Source organism: Ruditapes philippinarum, unplaced genomic scaffold (genome assembly GCF_026571515.1).
Source record: "Ruditapes philippinarum isolate M1 unplaced genomic scaffold, ASM2657151v2 ctg10629_1_1_1_1, whole genome shotgun sequence".
NCBI classification, from domain to species: Eukaryota; Metazoa; Mollusca; class Bivalvia; order Venerida; family Veneridae; genus Ruditapes; species Ruditapes philippinarum.
The window spans coordinates 9,520-30,895 of NW_026856804.1; the positions used below are offsets into that span (position 1 = coordinate 9,520).

The 21,376-nt window shown below is 31.8% G+C and overlaps 1 protein-coding gene across 1 annotated transcript; it reads right to left on the bottom strand.

Moving 5' to 3' along the window:
- Positions 1–9,359: 9,359 nt before the first annotated feature.
- LOC132747745 (cadherin-23-like) lies at positions 9,360–18,734 on the bottom strand (the record flags this gene model as incomplete). The annotated part of the gene is given in 8 exon segments (XM_060737240.1): positions 9,360–10,682; positions 11,243–11,398; positions 12,013–12,207; positions 12,497–12,565; positions 14,232–14,333; positions 15,238–15,326; positions 17,630–17,833; positions 18,598–18,734. Coding segments are annotated over 8 exon segments (1,655 nt in total), but the record flags the coding sequence as incomplete, so codon positions are not given.
- Positions 18,735–21,376: the final 2,642 nt, after the last annotated feature.

Genomic DNA, 21,376 nt, shown 5'->3' on the forward strand with positions numbered 1-21,376 from the left:
AGTGAAGGCAACTAGTACTAGTAAACTGCTTGACAGCCTGCCCGGGAATGATGCGGTGGTTGAACTGTGCTCTGGCGAATTCAATGTGGCTTACTGTCGTGATCCGGATAGAAAACTACCAACACCACCACCAACAAATTACCTGGTACACATGTGACACCTGACACACATATTACACCTGACACATAAATACCAATTATAGTAATAGCAAATATGTATATCTCTAAATTTATGTTATCCAAATAAATGATTTAGTAAATTTATTCAGACCGTTTGGATGCGTCATCTCCCCCTTCCACTATTCGCCGATCAAGGTCATACTCTGTATGAATATTCAAATTTTAAATGTACCCGCAAGGGCGAGTAGGACGTGCTGATCGAAGTTTTTATTTAAGCGCACATAATTATGTGATTATAAACACGAACAAACGTTCTGTTAAACGCATGCAATTTAATACTGTTTGACCTCATAGTTTTGAATTGAATTGCTATAAAGGCGATATGTTTAACCTATAAACTTTCTGAATTTTGAAGACTTCCCATATAACTTAAGAAAAGGTCGACAAATGCTTTAGAATTACATCAAAACACTGGTGTCTTCATGTACACATTAACCAGACATTATTCGTTTAACAATATGCTTGTTGAATGGTAAAACAACTGGACGACTCTTACCTGTTTCAATCCCGTTCATAAAATTAAACATAATATAACCAAGCAGAAATATTAGGCTATTCCCATACGTACATACATACACATATATTTAACACACAATAATTGATTATACTGAACGACAGAACGAATGTAATGATTTGATATTTAGAGCAATAGTTGTTGTGAATTTTTTAATCTCTTTATGCTGATAAGCTGTCCATCCCAGTACAAATCACATACAGAGTCCTATCTTTCGCTTGAAGTAGCTTGATAACATAACATGAATCAACTTTATATTAGATATATACTTTTTTATAACATTAATATATCTAGCAATGCATTATTATTTACGTTTGCCGATAAACTTGATGTAATAGGGCTGTCAACAAGTGATAAAAATCTAGCATTCAAGATAATGGATCTCGTTTTATCAAGTTTGTCGAGCTATCACCACTTGCTTATTTCACTTTCGATACATTTTTTCTAATTTGATTAAACGCAAATACGTTTTTTTACATTTTAATAAAACGCAGGTACGGGTTTTTATCACATTTTAATTAAACGCAAGAACGGTCTTAAATCAAATTTTCAAATCTTTATTCTTATTACATTTTAATTGGATGTAAGGAAGGAATAATTCATCAAATTAAAATTAACACAGTTTCGGCCTTTACCACATTTTAAAACTTACGTAGGGCTCTAAATAAGAAATTATTTTCATCCTCTTTGCAAGTCATATTTATTTCTTTGGTACAGTTTTATGTTTTTCAACGTATCTTCTTACAATATGCAGTAAAATTTGTTTTTATTTCATTTCAGAATGGCTGAAATTTATAAGAAAGATATGTGCTCTCAGTAAGAGAAAGACTTTAGATATAAAAGAAATCAGGGAACTCATGAAAGTGCACATACACAGGCATTTGTTTGCTGAGGAAAGGGTTACGCTGCAACGTGATTCTGTGACAAACATACATTTTTCCTCATAGACTGGCGCATATTCCTAAGAAATAAATACAGAAACCAAATAGCTATGATTATTTCCTTTTTCGAATTGAGCAATATTTGTCTTGGAAATTATGCCGAAAATGAGGTCACGGTCACGTTGTATTGCTACACTGTTCTAGTCACATCAGATTATTGACTCACAAATTGCACGATAAAGATCTCTTCCTCCATTAAAAGGTTGGAAAAGGTGGTGTAGCAATTGAATTGATTTGTAAGATTGACCGGACAACGGAAGCGAATTCCTTTATATTTTGAAAAATGGTCAGTTTACGTAAAAAAGATTCATCCTTGTGTAAGCGCTGGACCCAGCATTTCAATGGACCAAATGTAAGAGACAGGAATCTTAGAATTGATTGCTGGTACAAATACAGTTAAGGCCTATATCAAATAATTATAATGACTATGACACAATTTTGAGAGTATTATACCGGCTTATTTGAATGATACGATACATACTTTGCAGCCGAAAACATCAGTTACGGTTTTACCGAAAGTAGTGCAAAATGTTTGTTATAATAAGTGCTCCAGATTCAGTATAAACATCTTATTTATGAAAAGGATATTTTAGCTTCTGTATAGCCAAAAAGTTCATATAGATGTTCAAAATGCTTTTGTCTTTAAAAGGAGGGGTTATTGTAACCTTACATAAAGGTGGGTACAAAAGAAAAGATAACCCTGATAATTATTGCGCAATTACTCTTTCATCAGTCATCCTTCAACTTTTTTAACCTGTTTCACTGTCATGATCAAAGTGCGACATAAGTGTAACTTTTAAAAGGTAACAAAGAGGTTTTCAAAACGGTTAACGATGCGTTATGACGTCATTTATTCTAAGAGAAAGTGTTTATTTTGCGTGCGAATTAATCTCAAAAATACACGTGTGTTTTGTGGTCGGACACAAACATGTTAATATAATTTTGCACAAAGACATGTTGTATATATTTGTATCGGTACCACTACATTTTTAGCTTTTAATACAATGTATAAACACATGACAAGCTGTATACGATACCTAGGAAAACACTCCGACTGGTTTAATATCCTTCAAGACACGAGGTAAGGAGGAAAGACTTTGCAAAAAATGGAACATAACAGCGCGCTTTGTCTCTATAGAAATATGTCTGGAAATAGGACAAATGTAATTGTTTATAATATATAAAATAACATAACATAAATTTTATTCAACAAAAAATTATAGTCATTCAGATACTGTATTGTGTAAAGTGTTTTAAGTTACACTTAGCCGAGATGTATTATTGGCGAGATTTGTTATGACATATCTAATATAGTTTGCATAAAATACTTATAAAAAACAAATGTACTTATAAAGTATAAAAAATATTTGTTAATATTATGTGTTATTTATATAAAGGCTATTTGCAACATTAAATATCTATTGTCCTAAGAATCAAGACATCATATAAAAGTATGGGGAGCTCAGAGCTGTTATACAGCACATACATCTCATTTATACAGTTATCATCGTCAGATCGGGGTATTGTTTGTTTTGCTAGACTTTGCCCTTGAAACAAAAAGCCAAACTGTTTGATGTTCTAAACTCGTGCAGCTAGTGTGTGAAATGTTTTAATTTTAATAAAGAAATGTACATGGATTACGAAGCGTAAAATGTAGTGTATATAACTGCTAGAATTGAATTAAATTAAATAATTGACCTCTATTTATATTGTTGCAGTACATTCTCAATTGTTTTGTAATTATATCTTATTTATTAAAAGCTATTGATAAGAGTACTGATAAATGGAGAATGCAAATTATTTAAGATGTAGGCTTAGACAAATGAAGAGCAGTCTGTACCATTGGTTATTTTAATAGCGAACGTCATTGTTTACTTATTCTCAATTTGGTTTACATTATTTACATGCTAAAATACTTATATGTGAAATCATTGACATTAAATTACGCTACAGGGGAATGACAACAAAATCACACTTCGTCAAAATGAATGACATTTAAGGTTCACTATATGGATTTGAATGACACTCGAATTTGTCTTCATCAGAACTACGATCAAGGAAAATGCCAGAAATTACAACTATTGCTATATGAAAAAAAACTGATATCAAAAGACGTTTTATCGAAATGAATGACATCTAAATTTCGCTTCATGGGAAAAGCCTGACATGAAAATGTAGCTTCACTGAAATGATCCAAATTAACAAGTTACTATGTGGGAATAACCTACATTGAAATGACAGATATTAAAGTGCTACATGATGCTTGATACAAACGAGTGACTCACATATATGTCTACAAATGAAGACGTATTAAAGTCGAAACTAGTGTAATGTGTTGCCTCGCTTTTAACATTATTAACATTTAAAAGTTGTATGATGTTTATGCCTGCCGTTTAGATTTTGTTATAGATTGTTGTGAAATTTTGTTGTGAAATTATTGTACTGAAATATACTATATAAAATAATAAAGAAAATCAAATTTAAAATATGTAAACAAAAATCTAGGTTCAAGTCATTTGTTATATACAGCTGAATGAACTTTGAACTAAGATTTATGTAAAATTGTTGCCATTTCAATTTTGCTATTTGTAAATGACTCTTATACATGTTTTAGTATATCTTAGTAATTTTATTGATAATATGGCATCTAAATTGTATTTTATATAGATAACCATATTCACCAGGCGTACTCTGAATGTTTGCCAATTGAGTTTAAGATGTCGTTCCTCATTAATAAATGACTATAAGACTTTCATTTATGTAAACAAATGATATAAAATGTTTGCAGTTAGCAACATTTTATTGAGTGACTTTTAAAAATGGTTTGTTTTTACGTTCATATTTTGTAATTGATAATTTCTTGTCACCATGCTCAAAATTATAGTCATGTACCTGACACATGTATAATAATTATTTACGGCAAGTGTTGAAAGACACTTCTGGTAGTTTCTTCTTTTTAGATAGGTAAAAACCGGAATAAAAAACAAAAAGACCAAATTTTCTTCACCTTTGTATCTTGAAAGAGAATTATAAATGAAATAAATTCATGAAAACTGGCCCTTTCTACGCTCTGAGTCATCCGACCCTTAAAGTGAGTCTTTTGCTCTTAAAGAAATATAAAAGAGCAGATAACTCAAAATTCGTGTTTGTTACAATATCGCTCTTAGGGTGCTGAAATTAAATGTGTCAGATTTTATCGTACTGGGCTTTATGCGTAATAATACAAATTGTTATTTATTTTATGCCCCTTTTTTGAAGAAAAATACAAGTATGTTTTCTCATTAAAGCACGGCCAAATGTCAGTTACAAAGAATTATTTAAATTTTGCATGCCGACTGAAAATGAAATTACAAAATAAAAACCTGATATGAAATGAGGATTCGGTATGCGTGATTTCAAGTTATTTGCTCTGGTTTCAATTTTGGTAGTATATGATCATGTAACGTTTAAAAAACTTCTGAATACTTTCTGAATAAATTTTTACCTTATTTCATTTGTTAAAAACCACCAACGTGCAACTTCGTAGATTGATGGATTCTGTAAGAGGAGAGTGCCGCTAACAATAACTCTTCACTTCATTATTCTTAAATTATTGCCCCTTATATCATGCTTAGAATGTATGCAGATTTCTTTGTTTCAGCTTGACTCTACATGGTCAAATAACTCTTACATATTGGCTTTGTTTTTTTTTGTTTTTTTTTAGTTATTGCCCCTTAATTTGAATTTAAATGTACATGTTTGCAAATCGACTACGGTTCTATTCTGTTCGATTGGGATTTGGCAGACTGTGACTGAGTTATAGGATACAAACTGAACGAAGGGTTTAGTCTTACAGGTGTAATATTGTTTATCATCTCATACTAGTATTCAGAGCTGAGGCCTTTGATATATTACACGATGGTGGATGTTTCGGTCACATACAATTTATGTATTATAACCAAAGACACGAAAAGAAACGTGGAAATTTGCAACTGTTGATGCACGCATTGTTAGGCTGTAACAGTTGTGTTGACGTGTGTTGCCTAGTCTTGGCAATTTAATATTTTGTCATATATTGTTATAATATTAAAAGCCACAATTTAACAAATGTATATTTTCATGGATATTTCGTCGAAAACCAAGCATTGAAACATCAAGTTATTCAAAGTGTTTCTTTCATTATGTTACATTGTTTGATCGAACTGCTGTTGTCTCTTGTCATATCAATATGCAATGGATGGGATGTTTGGAGTAGAGTAATAAAAGAGACTAATAAGTTCTTTTTGTAAAACAATTTATAGTTAAAACTATTATCATTGATAAATATATTGCATAATTGATGAATATGTAAGATGAAAGAATAGTAGGACCTGTCCGAGGACAGCGCGCACCACTATTCTCAGTGCTTGAGTGCCTCAGTTAAATAAACGCAATATAGTAAAAGAGCATAAATCTGCAAATCAGCTTATCAAACTTACGGCATATGCCCTTGATAGTCAAAAATAATATTTCAAGTTTAAAGTGAATACCTTCAATGGTCAAAAAAGGGAAATAAAGCAAATAAAAGGCTTTCAGAATTATCTCTCCTCTAAAACATTTTAACTTCAAAATCCATTTGTTTAAAAAAGGGGATTAAACACAAAATTCCCAATTAATAAGACCATTTTCAGCAATTTTAGCTAATTATTTAATAGAACTTTTCATGGTTAATAAAGAAAAGGAACATCTGATATATATTTAGCTAAGAATTTGTTCAATTTGATAGCGAACAAGTACTCCAAATATTAAGTGAATCTTGCAAGAAATTCAAAATCAAAATAGGCATCAATCAGAAATATCTACTTAAACGTTACTTGTCCTCTAGAAATTCATTCCAATCTAAGAACTATAATTGTGCTCCCAACTTGCAGTGATCAAATTTGACTTTTTTTGAGAATTCGACTTTCAAAGGAAAAAATCAAAATGGGATAAAAATTTACAAAAATGAATTTCAGAATTATCTGCCCTTATGAAATGTATCATAATATGATAGTGAACATGTATATCAAGTTTGACGTAAATTACTTTAATAGTTACTGAGACAAGAGGGCCATGATGGCCCTGAAATCGCTCACCTGTATATAGGCCACCGGGCCGGGGCCAATTTTAACCCAGGGGCTTTTATTTGAACAAACTTGGTAGACATCCATTTGAAGATGTTTCATGATAAATATCTAAGCTCTAGCTGTTAAAATATTTTCTTAGTTTTTTACACATATAGGGTAAAGCAATGACCCCCCCCCTCTGGGCTGGCCAATTTTGTCCACAGGACTTTTATTTGAACAAACTCGGAAGTCACTCACTAGAAGAGAGTTCATGCTTAATATCTAAATTCTAGCTCTTTGGATTTTTGTAAAAGCAGATTTTTAATTTTTAACTATATATATAAGGAAATCTGTGATCCGCGGGCGAGGTCAATTTTAACCCCAGGTTCCTTATTTGAACAAAAATGGTAAACACCTACTAGGAGATGTTTCATGTTAAATATCTAAGCTCTAGCTCTTAGGATCTTTTAAAAGCAGATTCTTAAGTCTTTACTATATACATAAAGGGAAGAACAATGACCCCCTGGGGCGGGGCCAATTTTAACCCAAGGGCTTTTATTTCAACATACTTGGTAGAGACCCACTTGAAGATGTTTCATGCTTAATATCTAAGCTCTAACTATTTAGGTTTTTTAAAAGCAGATTTTTTCAGTTTTTACTATCTACATATAAGGAAAATCAATGATCCCCGGGGTGGGGTCAATTTTAACCTTAGGGCCCTTATTTGAACAAACTTGATAGACGTTGACAAGATGATGTTTCATGCCAAATATTTAAGCTCTAGCTCTTTCGGTTTTCTAAAAGAAGATATTTTAAGTTTTTTCTTTCGGTTGCCATGGCAACCAGAGTTTTGCTTAGAATCAAATTCTTTGAACAACTTTTAAAGTTGACTACCAAAAAATCATTCCTGTGAAGTTTGAATGAAATTGGCTTAGCGGTTTATGAGGAGATGTCTTTTTAAGAAAACGTTTACGGACGGACGACGGACGAAAAACGATCACAAAAGCTCACCATGTCACTTTGTGACAGGTGAGCTGAAAACGGAGATTAAAATGTTAAACAGGACTTAAATCTAATTTAAAGAAAGAACATAACTTTGCAAAAAAAATCAGGATTACTGGCTGTTTGAAAGGGCGTCTTTCTATGACAATAAAAATGCATACTATGTTTGAAATGGTTAGCTTTCATAATTTCCGACTAAATAAAGAAAATGAACATTAATGCAAATGTTATATAACGCCCACTCTAACGCCGACGAGAGAGCCATGATAACAGCTCTTCGCATGTTCTCCAAAAGTGGATCTAATAACAAATAAAAAATGATATAAATACTCAACTATGATATACAGGGTGTTTCATAATATGTGATACACTTTTAATCAAATGTTTCGTTTATGTAAGAATGTCAGTTACAATGAAAAATGTACCATATTAAAGGGAAATGCTGTTCATTTATAAAAGTGTAGTTTTTCCTTATTTAACCTACCAATAATATTTTTACCTACGCTTGAAAACAGGGTCCATTTATAGCATATACTCAAAATGACGTCCGTTATGGCGTCGCACAATCTCCACACGTTTCATGAAGTTTTCCATCACATTATTGCATATGTCACCAGTAATCTTTCTTTTTTTACATCTTATGGACAGTTTAAGCTGATCTGTGTTCTTTGTAGAGTCTGTCCTTGAGAAAGCCCCAAAGAAAGAAATCCAAAGGACTGAGATCCAGAGTGTGGGGCGGCCAAGTGCATTCCGTCTTCAGAGAGATAAATCGTTTGTCAAATGTTTTTAAAATAGATAAATACAGAATCCCTAAAGAAAGCCCAACACGGCAAATTGAAGGGCTCGGTTTAAACCTGTCAGGATTTCTGGAAAAGTTTTTGGCCAAAAGAATTTTACCCCGGGGTTTTCCCCCCCCACGCCCCCCCTTAGGGCCCCCCCCGGTTTTGGGGAAAAATTTTTCCACCCTTTTGTTAAAAATTTTTTCAAATTTTTTGAGTAAAAGTTTGAATTTAGAAACGATCCGGCAGATTTTTGGCATTAGCAGGAACCCTTTTTAAGGGAATTTTCGTGCCTTCAAAGGGGTGGGCCCCGTTAAAAAAGGGGGGCTTTTTTTTGTTTAAAATCCCCTTACGAAAAAACTTTTTGGGGGAAAAATTAAAAAATTTTTTGAAAGGTTTTTGAAGAAGAAGGCCTGCATAATAAAAAATAGAGGTTAAAAAAAATTTTTTTTTTAAAAAAAAGGAAAACATTTTAAACCTTTTAAAAATTTATTCCAAAAAAAATTTTAAAAAGGGTTTAGGAAAAATTGGGAAACCCCCAATAAAAAATTGGAAAAGTTTAATTCCCCAAAGCACAACCCCAAAATGTCTTGGGACAATCTGGTTTTAAAATAACATTTTAATTTGAAAAAATTACCCAACTTTTTTTAAAGCATTTGGGAAAATTAAACCTTTTTTCTAAAAAGGTATTAAAATCCTTTTAAAGGGGAAAGGGTAACCCATTGAGCCTTTTTGGGCCGTGTTTGGCAGGCCCATCTGTGGAAACATGTGTTTCAAATTCCCAACCCTTGGGAAAAAAAAAGGTCCAAGAGAAACTTGGCAAAATTTTTTAGAAAAAAAGGGGCCCAAAATTGGGTTCCTCTATCATTTTTATTTCCTTTAACTACTCTGCTTTCTTGTAGCCTGGTCACCCTTCTGTCGGCAGGGTACATTTTCCTTATTCTTCTAGTTACAGATATGATAGAATGCTGTTCATAGTACAATTTTATGATATCTTGACACTTGTCCATGAACAACGCCATCTTGAAAATAACAGATAATAATGATGTCATACATGACGTCATGACGTTAACGTTTTCCAGAATTTTACGTCGCATTCAAAATGGTGAAGTGTCTAGTTTATTTTGGTATAAGCATTTTGTTTGTAGCTATAAAATCAGTATCGCAACAATTATTTGAAAGTGTATCACATATTATGAAACATTCATTTTTCTAAATATACTTTGTTTCATTCGCAAGTCAAGAGGAATGTACCACGAATGCTATAATGAAAAAATCATTTGTAGGATTAAAACAAATGTTATCGTTTTAACAATGAAAAACCCTACATTTCAACGGCATTTACAGATTGATTCCATTTGTTAACAAACATACATGAAATATGTTGGTAATGAGTGAATATGAACCTTTCAATACATAAAGATTAGGTTATATAGATGTGTTATATTGCACAAAATTGTCATTTGTCAACTTCTTCAAAAATGTCTTGAGACAATCTGTTTCAAAATGAGGTACATTCAATTTCGGAATCATCCTCATTCTCTTCATCTATGTTATTACCGTCATCTGAAGAACCCTCATTACCTTCGTCTGAACCAGGTATTAAGATAACCTTGGAATCCTGTGGCGTTGATTCGCTTGGTAACTGTAGTCTGACGACCTTTTTTGGTTTGTCATGCTGCTGTTCTGCTGCATTTGTAGTTCTTTTTTTCTTAACATCAGTGTCGTCCGCAGCATCGTCCGTTTCCGACTCTCCAGTAGCATCTAAAAGAAGAAAAGAAGCCGTCCTACTTCGAGAAACTTGGTCAGGAATTTCTTTAGTAATATCAGTACCACCTGGGTCTTCAATGATCTCAGCCTTATCATCTGAATTCTTTATTGTAATGACTTTATCGTCCATAGGCTTACTTTCACGACTTATTCTAGGACTTGATGTCATAACGGGCCCTTCATCATTAACTGGAATATCATTCTGCACATTTAAACTAGACTGGGATCTTGCTGGAGTTTCAATATCTATTTTCTGATCAGACGTATCAACACAGTTAGCATCTGAATGTACGGATGTATGGCCTACTCCGCTATCAATAACGCTCTGTGATGCACTTCCAAGACCCTGGGCATTTAAAATGGCTTCAAGTGGCTCATCTCCAAAGAGCATGTGCATCTCCTGCTCCTCCGTTTGTGTAACAATCTTTCCATTGCTTAAATACAAAAACAAGAAATTTCTTTATCTTATGCTATTGAATAAAAACTCTTTTAAAGACATATAAGGCACAATGGTATCATCACAATATTTAATAGTACGAGTAAATTCAGTTGCTGGTGTTTGGTTAATAATTATTGCCAAATTGTGTTTTATCATGTTATGTCTAACTAATTTTGTACAAAAAGGTAACAGGTAACTGTTTTCATCAATTCATTTCGATTAAGGTATTAAATGGCCGAATAAGGAATATTTTGAAATAACAGATATCATTTTATAATAAGTAGTGTATTGTACTGCTAAAATATAAAACTGATCATACTTAAAAAAAATAAGAAAAATATGCAGGTTACTTGTAATAGCACAACAGTAATGCAAACGATCTACAGTTAATTGTATAGTGACTATATTTTCAATTATCGAAATTAAATTTATATAATCTCTTTTGTCAAAACAATCTGCGTGAAACCGGAAGAGTATGTATAAATGCAGAAAAATACGTAAAAAAAACTCCTGCTGACCTTGGTATTTAAGGTATAAATCTTAGATTAAAATTACCCTGTGAACTCAGTTTCGGCAAAAGCAGGGTTTACCGCTGCTGCTGCTATGATAGATGAAAGCTTGCTAGACTGTCTACTTCTAATTGTGCTCAGTTCCATTTCATTCTCTAGTCTTTCAACGTTCTTTTCAGCTTCTTGTCTCTCCATCTCAATTCTAAAATGATTTTCGTATATAATTAAAGGAAAGGTCTTAGCATTAGAGTTTTTATATTCAGATTTATTGTCTTATCCATGTAGCAAGCCGTCCTTCGAAGCATTTATTTTCCAAATTTACAATATATGTCCAATAGTATAAGAAATTTTGTGTTATTATTTGAAAGATTAAGAATTAATTTTATTTTATTTAAAAATGTGTAAATGTCTTCTAACACTTATTTTGCAAGTATTTCCTATTTTTTCTGAATTACAAAACAATTAGAATCACTTTATGGCTTGTATATATCTTATATAAAATACCAGCACATCTTATTTTAAACGATCTATTTTTTACTCAATATTATTTATTAAAGTAAGCGATAAAAGAAATTTAACATATAAAGTAAGATCCTATTTACCAATGCAAGACTGAACAAAAATGCATGTGAACTGTAAGTGTTACATGTTCATATATTAACAAGTATCAGTCCGTCCAACATTTAAGATGAAACAAGACTGTTAACTTTATTGTCTTGTCTATTTAATGTACGTGTTTATCAGAAATATATGTTTTATTTTAATGTAATCATTGATTTCTATGAAATATTTATCCAAAGAATTAATCATACATACCTCGACCATGAGTACTGTGCCACAACAAGGGCAGCCAATGAACCAAAGAAAATAAACACAGCCATACATATGAAGAGAATCTGAGTAGCAGATATTGCTGAAGGGTCTGCGATGACGTCAATTATCACGTAATTTGGACTAATACTTTCCATACCGAACAGTTGTGAAAGCTCTAAATTGTGAATGTTAAGGAGCCTGTAGATATAATGAGTTAATTATAAATATCATTTTTTACAATTCTTGTACAGATTTTGCAGACACAGGACCGTTAATTAAATATTTGCTTAACAAAAAAGAGTGTGAGGTATTCACCACATCTGGAAATTTGCGCTTCATTATATATTTAATCTTATCATAAGCCTGATTAGATTATACTGGATTGGTCCTTTTTTTGTGTATACAGTATAACTGCATGCTAATTACATAATTTAGTTAACTACATACCAAAGTCAAAACTATAACTTATATAACTGAAAAAACTCACTGTTCCATTTTTTCATTTGAAACTATAAATCCTGACGTTGTGTTGACACCGTGAAATATCAAATCAGTTCTGGAAAATACCAAATATCACAGAAGAAAGTAATAATCTGTTTATGAAAATAATGTCAATACCTGACAAGAGCACCGCTAGGCGGAGCATTATATGCCCGAAAGTGATTTTTAGTAAGGATGAAGCATTTGTAAGACGTGGTTATTTTAGATTAAATAAGATGGACAGAAAGGCGCCAGGGATATAACATAATATAAGCAAGTTTTTAGGGCATATAATAAGTGTACTCAATATAAGTGATCATCCTATGAAGTTTGACAGTTGTAAAACACAATCAATAGGAGTCATGTATTGGACATGGCTGTTCATCCTGTTCATCCTCTCAAATTTTACAGCTGTAGGTTGATTAATACTTTAAGTTATTGAGCGAAAACCTTTTTCAGTTTTATGAATGGTAATAGTGACATTGACCTTGTGACCCAAAAAATAATAGGGGTCTTCTACTCAATACTGACAAATATCCTATGAAGTTTGAATATTGTGGACCAAATGGAACTTAAGTAATACTCCAGAAACCACAATTTTCAGTGTAAAGATCATTGTGACTAGACCTTTGACCTTATGACCCTAAAATCAATAGGGGTATTCTACCAAATATGGACAATCATCCTGTGAAGTTTGAATATTGTGGGCCAAATGGAATTTAAGTTATGCTCCGAAACTGTTTTCAGTTTTATGGTAATAGTGACCCTGACCTTTGACCTTGAGACCAAAAAAGTAATAGGGGTCTTCTACTCAATATTGAAAATCATCCTATGAAGTTTGAATATTGTGGACCAAATGGAACGTAAGTAATATTCCAGAAACCACAATTTTCAGTGGAAAGATCATTGTGACTAGACCTTTGACCTTATGACTCTAAAATCAATAGGGGTATTCTACCCAATATGGACAATCATCCTATGAAGTTTGAATAGTGGACCAAATGGAACTTAAGTTATGCTCCGGAAACTGTTTTCAGTTTTAAGGCTATAGCGATCTTGACATTTGACCTTGTGATCTCAAAATCAATAGGGGCTTTTTACCAAATATGGACAATTATCAATATCTTATGAAGTTTGAATATTGTGGGCCAAAAAGAACTTAAGTTATGCTCCGGAAACTGTTTTAAGGTAATAGTGACCTTGGCTTTTGACGTTGTGACCCCAAAAACAATAGGGGTATTCTACCTGATATGGACAATCATACTATGAAGTTTGAATATTGTAGCTCGAATGGAACTTAAGTTATGCTCCGGAAACCAAATTTCTAACTGACGGACAGACGGACGTTCTAACGGGACAGTAATAATTGCTACTCTATTGTTCTCTCTATTGATCTTTTTAGACACACAAAAGAAAATAGCCACATAAAAGCATTACGGAATGAATCAAACAGAAAGAACAGTTATATAATGTCTCTCTAGCCACATAATTACTGTCCCGTGAGAGCGGACAGACAGACGGACGGATTCTTGGGGGTATAAAATTATATGCCCGAAATTCCGGGCATTTAAAAATACATATAATTTTTACTACTTTGATAACAAATTTATATTCCAGTGAGCTGGTCAACATCATGTGCAATCGAAAATGACATCAATGTGGCACACATAACAGGACAACACATGCACCACTTGTGTTACCATTGTGTTAGAAAGTCTCTTTGTATAGACACTAATACTTACTTAGAGAGATCAACACGAGTCATACCGATTGTTTCGTCAACTTCACGGTGAGATTCTACGCGTTCAAACTGAACTTGGATATCAAGTATTTCACTCATATTCCTAAAAATAAAAATAAAAATCATATTTTTTCTTGGTCGAATTTACTTCATGTACGATCTGTACTGAAATGCTTGTACTATCAAGACCATAACTACAAACACATTTGCTATGTTCCATTGTTAGAACATTTAACTTCCAGAAGGACGTCAATTTAGGTTTAAACAATGCCTTTCATGACACAGAATCCCATGAAGGATACAATAACGTAGATATTTTCTTAAATAAAATTAAATTTTGGGAGAGTGTTGAAATTAAAAATTCCCAAGTACATTCTGCAATGAATGCCTTCGTTATGGTTAAATCACATTTATTATTACACACACTGCAAAACATAACATTTTATGTGTGTATTATAATTGTGCATTTTCCACTGAAATGTCAAAATTTATAAATTTATTTTCAACTTACAATAAAACCGTGTTTATAAAATACCATTTAGAAATACATTCTTTAACCTTTTAACGCCATTTATTTGTGTTTCTTTTTTTATCTCCTTGCACAAAGATTTACCTCTTTAAACATTTTATATTTATTCAAAAGGTATTTTGTTCATTGAGCCTTAACTACGTGATCTTTTGTATAGAGCATTCTAACACGCATAAATGACAGATTCGGGCATGTTTTTATCAATATATTTGCTGTTTTTCAACCGATTCGACGAATTAAGTATATTTGTGATATAAAAAAAATAAATTGTAAAACAGTTGCTAGAAAGGCGATCAGTGACATTTTTGAAAACAATATTGATTTCTGATTGACCAGTACACAGCTGTCAAACCTATATTACACATGGTGCAAGTCGAATTTGATGCCTTGTATTGCAAAAAGTCCTTTTCAGGCAAAATATAATTCAAATAAAAAAATGATATCAATATTTACATTGAAATAATGAATATGACATTACCTTCGGTAGTCCTCTAATTTTTTGTTAATATCATCTACACGTAGGTTCACAGTAAGGATAGGCTGGTTTTTCGTTGGAACAACGTGTATCTAAAATGCATAATTATATCGTTCACTTGTGAGAGAGTATATTAAAATGTATTTAACGATGCTCTAACAATATTGTGTGATATGATAATCAAATATATAGATATTAATATTTCAAAATTCAAATTTCAAAATATTCATAATGTACAGTAGGGTTAACGTTTCGGTGGTCTAAAATCTCATTTTTCGTGCGTGCGTTTTTCGTATATCATGCAGGCGTATATCGCGCAACGTGCGTTAAATAAAACGCTTTCTCAAGCGTGAATCGTTTACAAGCGTTTAATGTTGATCGTTTTTTGTGTGTATCGTTTTTCGTTTATCGTGCGTTTGAAAGCATGCGTTTGTTATCCACAGAAACGTTAAGCGTGCGTCTGCGTTCGTCTAAACGTTTAAGTACTGTGTTTTGCGTCTGTTACTATTAAGAAGTTAAAAAGTATCCTAAATAGATCTATTCTGTAAATTTCAGGTTTATTAGAGATGTAAACGATGTTCAGTGTCTCTTTCGAAGAATAGAAATATTATATATAGAAATATTATTGTGATATTTACATTACAATTTGTGACCGCATGGTGAATATTCCGGATTTCGACGTGCTTTACGCCAAAAATTAAGTGTTTATCCTTTTTTACATACAACATCTTTGATATTATATTCAGCAAACATGTGTTAATATACGTAGCAATATATCCGATATCAGGTTCGTCAGACATTATGAGATTGTAATCAGACTAGTCCCCCACCCCTTTTACCAGTTCATCTTCAGACGTTTCTTTAGACTGTCTGAATCATAATTTGGGTGATATTTAATTTAGACAGTTCCTTCCCATTTTTCTTTTTTTTTCTAATTAAAAGATTCATATTGATGATATGTAACAGCCTGGCAGGGACTCGAGCCCCTAACACTCGGAATACCATTCCGCGGCTCTTCCCACTGAGCTTTTCAGCCGCTTACACTTTATCTCTCCTAAATTTCTAAACCGTAAATTACTTCCCTACTATATATGCAAATATTTCCTCGAATTTCCCATTGTTACAGAGCAATGTGAATTAAACTGTGTGCTATACGTTAGTCACAAGGTGAGAAAAATGTGCAGCCTGGCAGGGACTCGAACCCGAGACCCTCAGAATACCGTACCGTGGCTCTACCGACTGTACTGCCCGGCCGCTTACACATTTTATGTGCTTAATAGTTAACACATCAAAACCTTGGAAGATACGGTTAGATAGTTTAAAAAAAGAAAACTTTACTAATACATTGTTCAATTTCTATATTTTTGTACAAATAAAAATAGCTAGCCTTTTTCTGGATAAGACAATTCAATGGTGGCTGATTTGTGCCATTTCGTACTTTAACTTCGCTGGGCACCAGGCGAAAACTTGAAAATACGACTAAGTAGATTTGTCGTATTTTTGGCCGGCGCCCTTGGCACTTTGTTGTTTACCATTGTCTTGGAAATGTTGCCGGTCTGCAATGTATGTTTCCCTTTTGTGTAAAGATGTCATATTAATTTCGTTCGATGCTATGTAAATGACTTAATGATTTGATCGCCGGAAGCAGTGTCCACGTAATAAACGTCTATCTAAGAGATTCCTGGACTGAAACAAAGTGTATTTTCACAAGTGCGCATAAAGACGAGCCTGTTAATTCAATTATTGTTTAAATATTAGCGTATAGTAGCTTATATTTTTTCAAAAATCATCTGTTTAGACTGTGACAAAAATAATGTTGTGCCAGGTTGAGTGCATTTCAGCTCTAATACAAACCCGTTTAAAATACATTTGTAGGTATCATTTAATCAAATCGCTAAACGATATAGCTAAAGTTGTTTAAAACTTATATGATTACGATATTTTATTAAACGTTTAAACACGTTCTTATTTTGCGTGCGTTTTAGCGTGCGTTTATCGTTTAGCGTATTTCGTTTACCGTATATCGTTTTGCGTGTGTCTGCGTATTTCGTTTGGTTTAGCGTACGTGTAACGTTCGTTTGTATAGCGTGTAACGTGCGTGCGTTTTTCCAGAGCGTACGTTTTGCGTGTAAACTGAAACGTTCACCCTTCTGTATTCCTGTTTATATTTCAATAGAAATTATGTCAAACAAACTATGGAAACGACAGATAGCAATAATATAAATATTGATCTCTCTATAGAAATATAAAGTGATTCCGGTGTTCGTAAGAAAATAATACATAAATTAAGAGGAATAGATAATCTTATCTTTTACTACTCTATTTTTAAACAAACATGACAAGAACAGTTTTATGGCAAACGCTATATATGTAAGAAACAACCGTGCATACTTACAGTTACGTTAATTGTTGCATCTTTGTGTGATGCATCCCCATCAGTAACACTGATAGAAAGATAAAAAGACTTCCCAGTTGTACTCGCAATTGCAACTAATGTTATAATTTCACCTGTTACTCTGCTCACACCAAATACATCTGAACGACCACCTGTTACGTTGTATCTGAGCTTTCCGGCGTCAGATGTATCATTATCTTGAGCCTTATCAAAACAACAAATAAAACAAAGATTGTTTATTGGTATATACTTCTCAGTAAACTGATTTGATATTCATGCCCCGATTTTTGAAGATGAAGCATATTGTGGTGTGGCCTGTCCGTACGTTGTCAGACCAGTTGTAGTTAATAAAACTTAGTAGGGGCATTGTTCATGGCAAGGTCAAGAAACCTACTAAGTTTTATGTCAATCGTTCAAAGGTAAAGGTCACTGTGGTATTGACCACAATAACCTTGTCCAACAAATATCTGAAAGATAGTTTTTGCCTATTGTCCTGAAATTGGATTAAGAGGCTGGACATTACTAATTAATAAGCTTATTCATGCGGTTAATACCGTAATTCTATGTATAGCGTATTATATAACGATTGTTCTGTATGTTCAATATGCAACAAAATGTAAAATATGCCACTGCGACAGTAAATACTGTGGATGATTTACTCATGTTAAGTATTAAGGCAAGTAATAATAAAATATGAAACAAAACCAACAAGGAAGGGCGGCATTTAGTGAACGCATCCCAAAACACGACCAAGCACCTCTGGCATGGAGTCCTTCAGGAAACCAAACAGGAAAGGGTAACATTTTGCTAACAATTTATATATATTGTTATCATTATGTTTTCTCATTTATCATGGATTAAGCCTGTTACATTTATTCTTAACGTACTTTATATAACTGCTTCATGTGTAAAGCTTAACTTTTGTATCTTTATATGAAGTATGAATATGTTCAAAATATAAATATTACCTTAATGACACCAACAATATAGTTTGCTCTCACATTATCCGGAACACCAAATACTCGTTCCTGGTCGTTTGTGAAATGTGGGGGGTTGTCGTTGACATCATCGACATTCACAATGATTTTGATACTGGAAGTGGCCCCTTTAAACATACAGAAGTCGAACGAGTTTTAAAAAATTCTAGGACTCGTGTCATTAGTTACTGCTTCATTATACATGTATAATCTTTAAGCATTTGTATAGTTGTTATGAATTTTAGCTAATATACAAGTTTATTATATCCATATTTTAAATGAAATATTGATCAAATGAAATGCGTATTTTCATTTTCTGTATTTTCACTGTAAAAATTATTTTTCACTGCAGTGAAGCAAAGTTTTAGTAATTTAACTTGTGTCTCGCCGGACAACTTTCTTCTCAATTTAGACAATACATACAATTAAAAGGGAATGTTTTCAAATCATAAAATTAAAAAGAGATTAGGGTCTATAATAAACAGAACATTCAAGGTTTCTACAAAAACGGGGAAATTTTTCACCTTTTTAAATTTTTATATTTTACTCGACTCCTCCCAATTTCTTAAAATTTTTTCAATACCACATGAAATAAATCTTTTACATTAAAAACATTTTAAAAAAACTCAAAATCAAAAACAAACACTAAAAAATTTCACACATAACATATATGTGGTTTATTGCAGAAGCTTTTTTAAAAAAACCCTTCCCCCGACATTAAAATTTATCTTTCTTATTTTAAAAAAGTGGAAACGAGAAAAGGAATTTTTATTACAATTATTTTTTTTATGATAAAAAATTAATTAATAATAAAAATGCTAAATATTTTTTTTTCTACGCAGTGCGAGTATTTTCAATAATTTTTAAAGTGTCTGGGAATTTTTTTCTGTTTTTAATGTTTAAAAACACTTTAAAAAACCCCGTTCGGTTCCCCAAAAAAAAATCCATTCCTGAATAAGAAAAAAACGAATTTTGTCAACCTAATATTTAAAACTCTTTTTACATGCTTTTCGTGTTATAGAAATTAAGGAAAACTAAAAATAATTTAAATGTTTTAAAAAGTAAATAAACAATTTTTTAAATTTTTTACCTTTTTTAAATTTTCCCCCACGTTTTTCAGGAAATACCACTACATACTGGAAAAACCAAAATTTAAAAACTGACCGGGAAATGACCCACGTTTATTATCATTTGCGCACCTTTTTTTTTTTATTAGAAATCTTTTTTAAAGGGTTTTTTTAAAAAAAGAAATTTGTTTTTAAATTTTTAAATGAATTATTTTCCTCGTAACACCAAAAGTCATATTAAAATCTCTGTCAGCTTGGAAATAATTTTTTTTCTCACCGGGGGAAATTATTTTATCTTACATTGAAAAAAAATTTTCCCCATTTATCAATTTTTTCAGTCCACACAAAAATTTTGTGAAACGGAAAGTTTTGAAGTCCAGCAACACAGAAACTGACTCATTTAGTTTTATTACCAATGATTCATGTAATTTACTACTATAAAGACAAATTTAAAAAGGATTTTTACAAAAAAATCGAAAAAAAAAAAAAAATACTGTATAAAATTTTTAAAAAACCCAAACCTTTAAACGTTTTTGTGTTTATTTTAACCATTTGGGCCCCGAAGGTCAACAGGGGGTACTTTTAAAAGAAACATCACAAAACCTTTAGGGTTCAACCCCCCAAAATGAAATAATTTTTTAAAAAAAAATCCCTTAACCCCCGCAACGGCCCCCTGAAGTATTTTTAAAAACCTTATCAAAAAATTTTTTTTAAATTTAAAATTCCCCGAAAATGCGCAAACTTTAGAACAATAATGTAAAAGCGATGTTATACAAATTGGTTTTAAAACAAATAATAATAAACGTATATTAAAGCCTTTTTTTTAAAGGTTTGTAAATTTACTTTCTGAAATTTTTTTAAGTTTTTTTTAAGGAAAACAAAATTTTTTTTTGTTTTATTTTCTTAAATTTTTTAAAAACTCAAAAATAATAACATACAGAACAAAATTTTCCCATAAAATAAATGTATTCCAACTGACCCCTGGGCAGTTTAACGTTAAAAATTTTAAAATGTAACATACCCTTAAAATTAAAGAACATCCAAATAATGTTAGTTTGTTCTCAACAAAACAAAGTTATTTAATTATTTTTTCAAAGCCCCCAACATTTTAAAACTACTCGGTGCTTTTAAAAGGCTAAATTCGTTACCAAAAAGATATAAAATTTCCTTAAAACCCAAAATATATAAATTTAATACAGAAAAAATTTGCCGGACTTTACAAATTAAAGTCATTTTTGGGGTTTTGAAAAATTTTCAAATTGCCCAAATATCCCTTTTTTGGGGTTAATAAAATGATTTACTAAATATCTTTCACTTTCTGTTTTAAAAGGGTTCCTTTTTCAAAAACCAAACATGATAAACGGAATCTTGTCTAATTAAAAATCATTTCGTTTATATTTAACTTTTTGTTAATTTTTTATGAATTATTTTATGCAATCTTCAAACATTCCCCTAAAATTTAAAATTTTTAAAAGCATAAATATTATTTAATAAATACATTTTTTTTTAAGTTATTACCAAAGTCATCAGTGTTTTCTTATTTAAAGTAATATAGCAGATTTTTTGTAACAGTAATTAAAAATAAAGGCCATTTTTTTTTTCTTTTTTTATATTTTTTTTAAAACGGGTAGGGTGGGAAGGAAAAAAAACACTAAAGGAAAAAAAAAAGTTTCAATTTAAGGGCTGAGGGAATATTTTTAAGT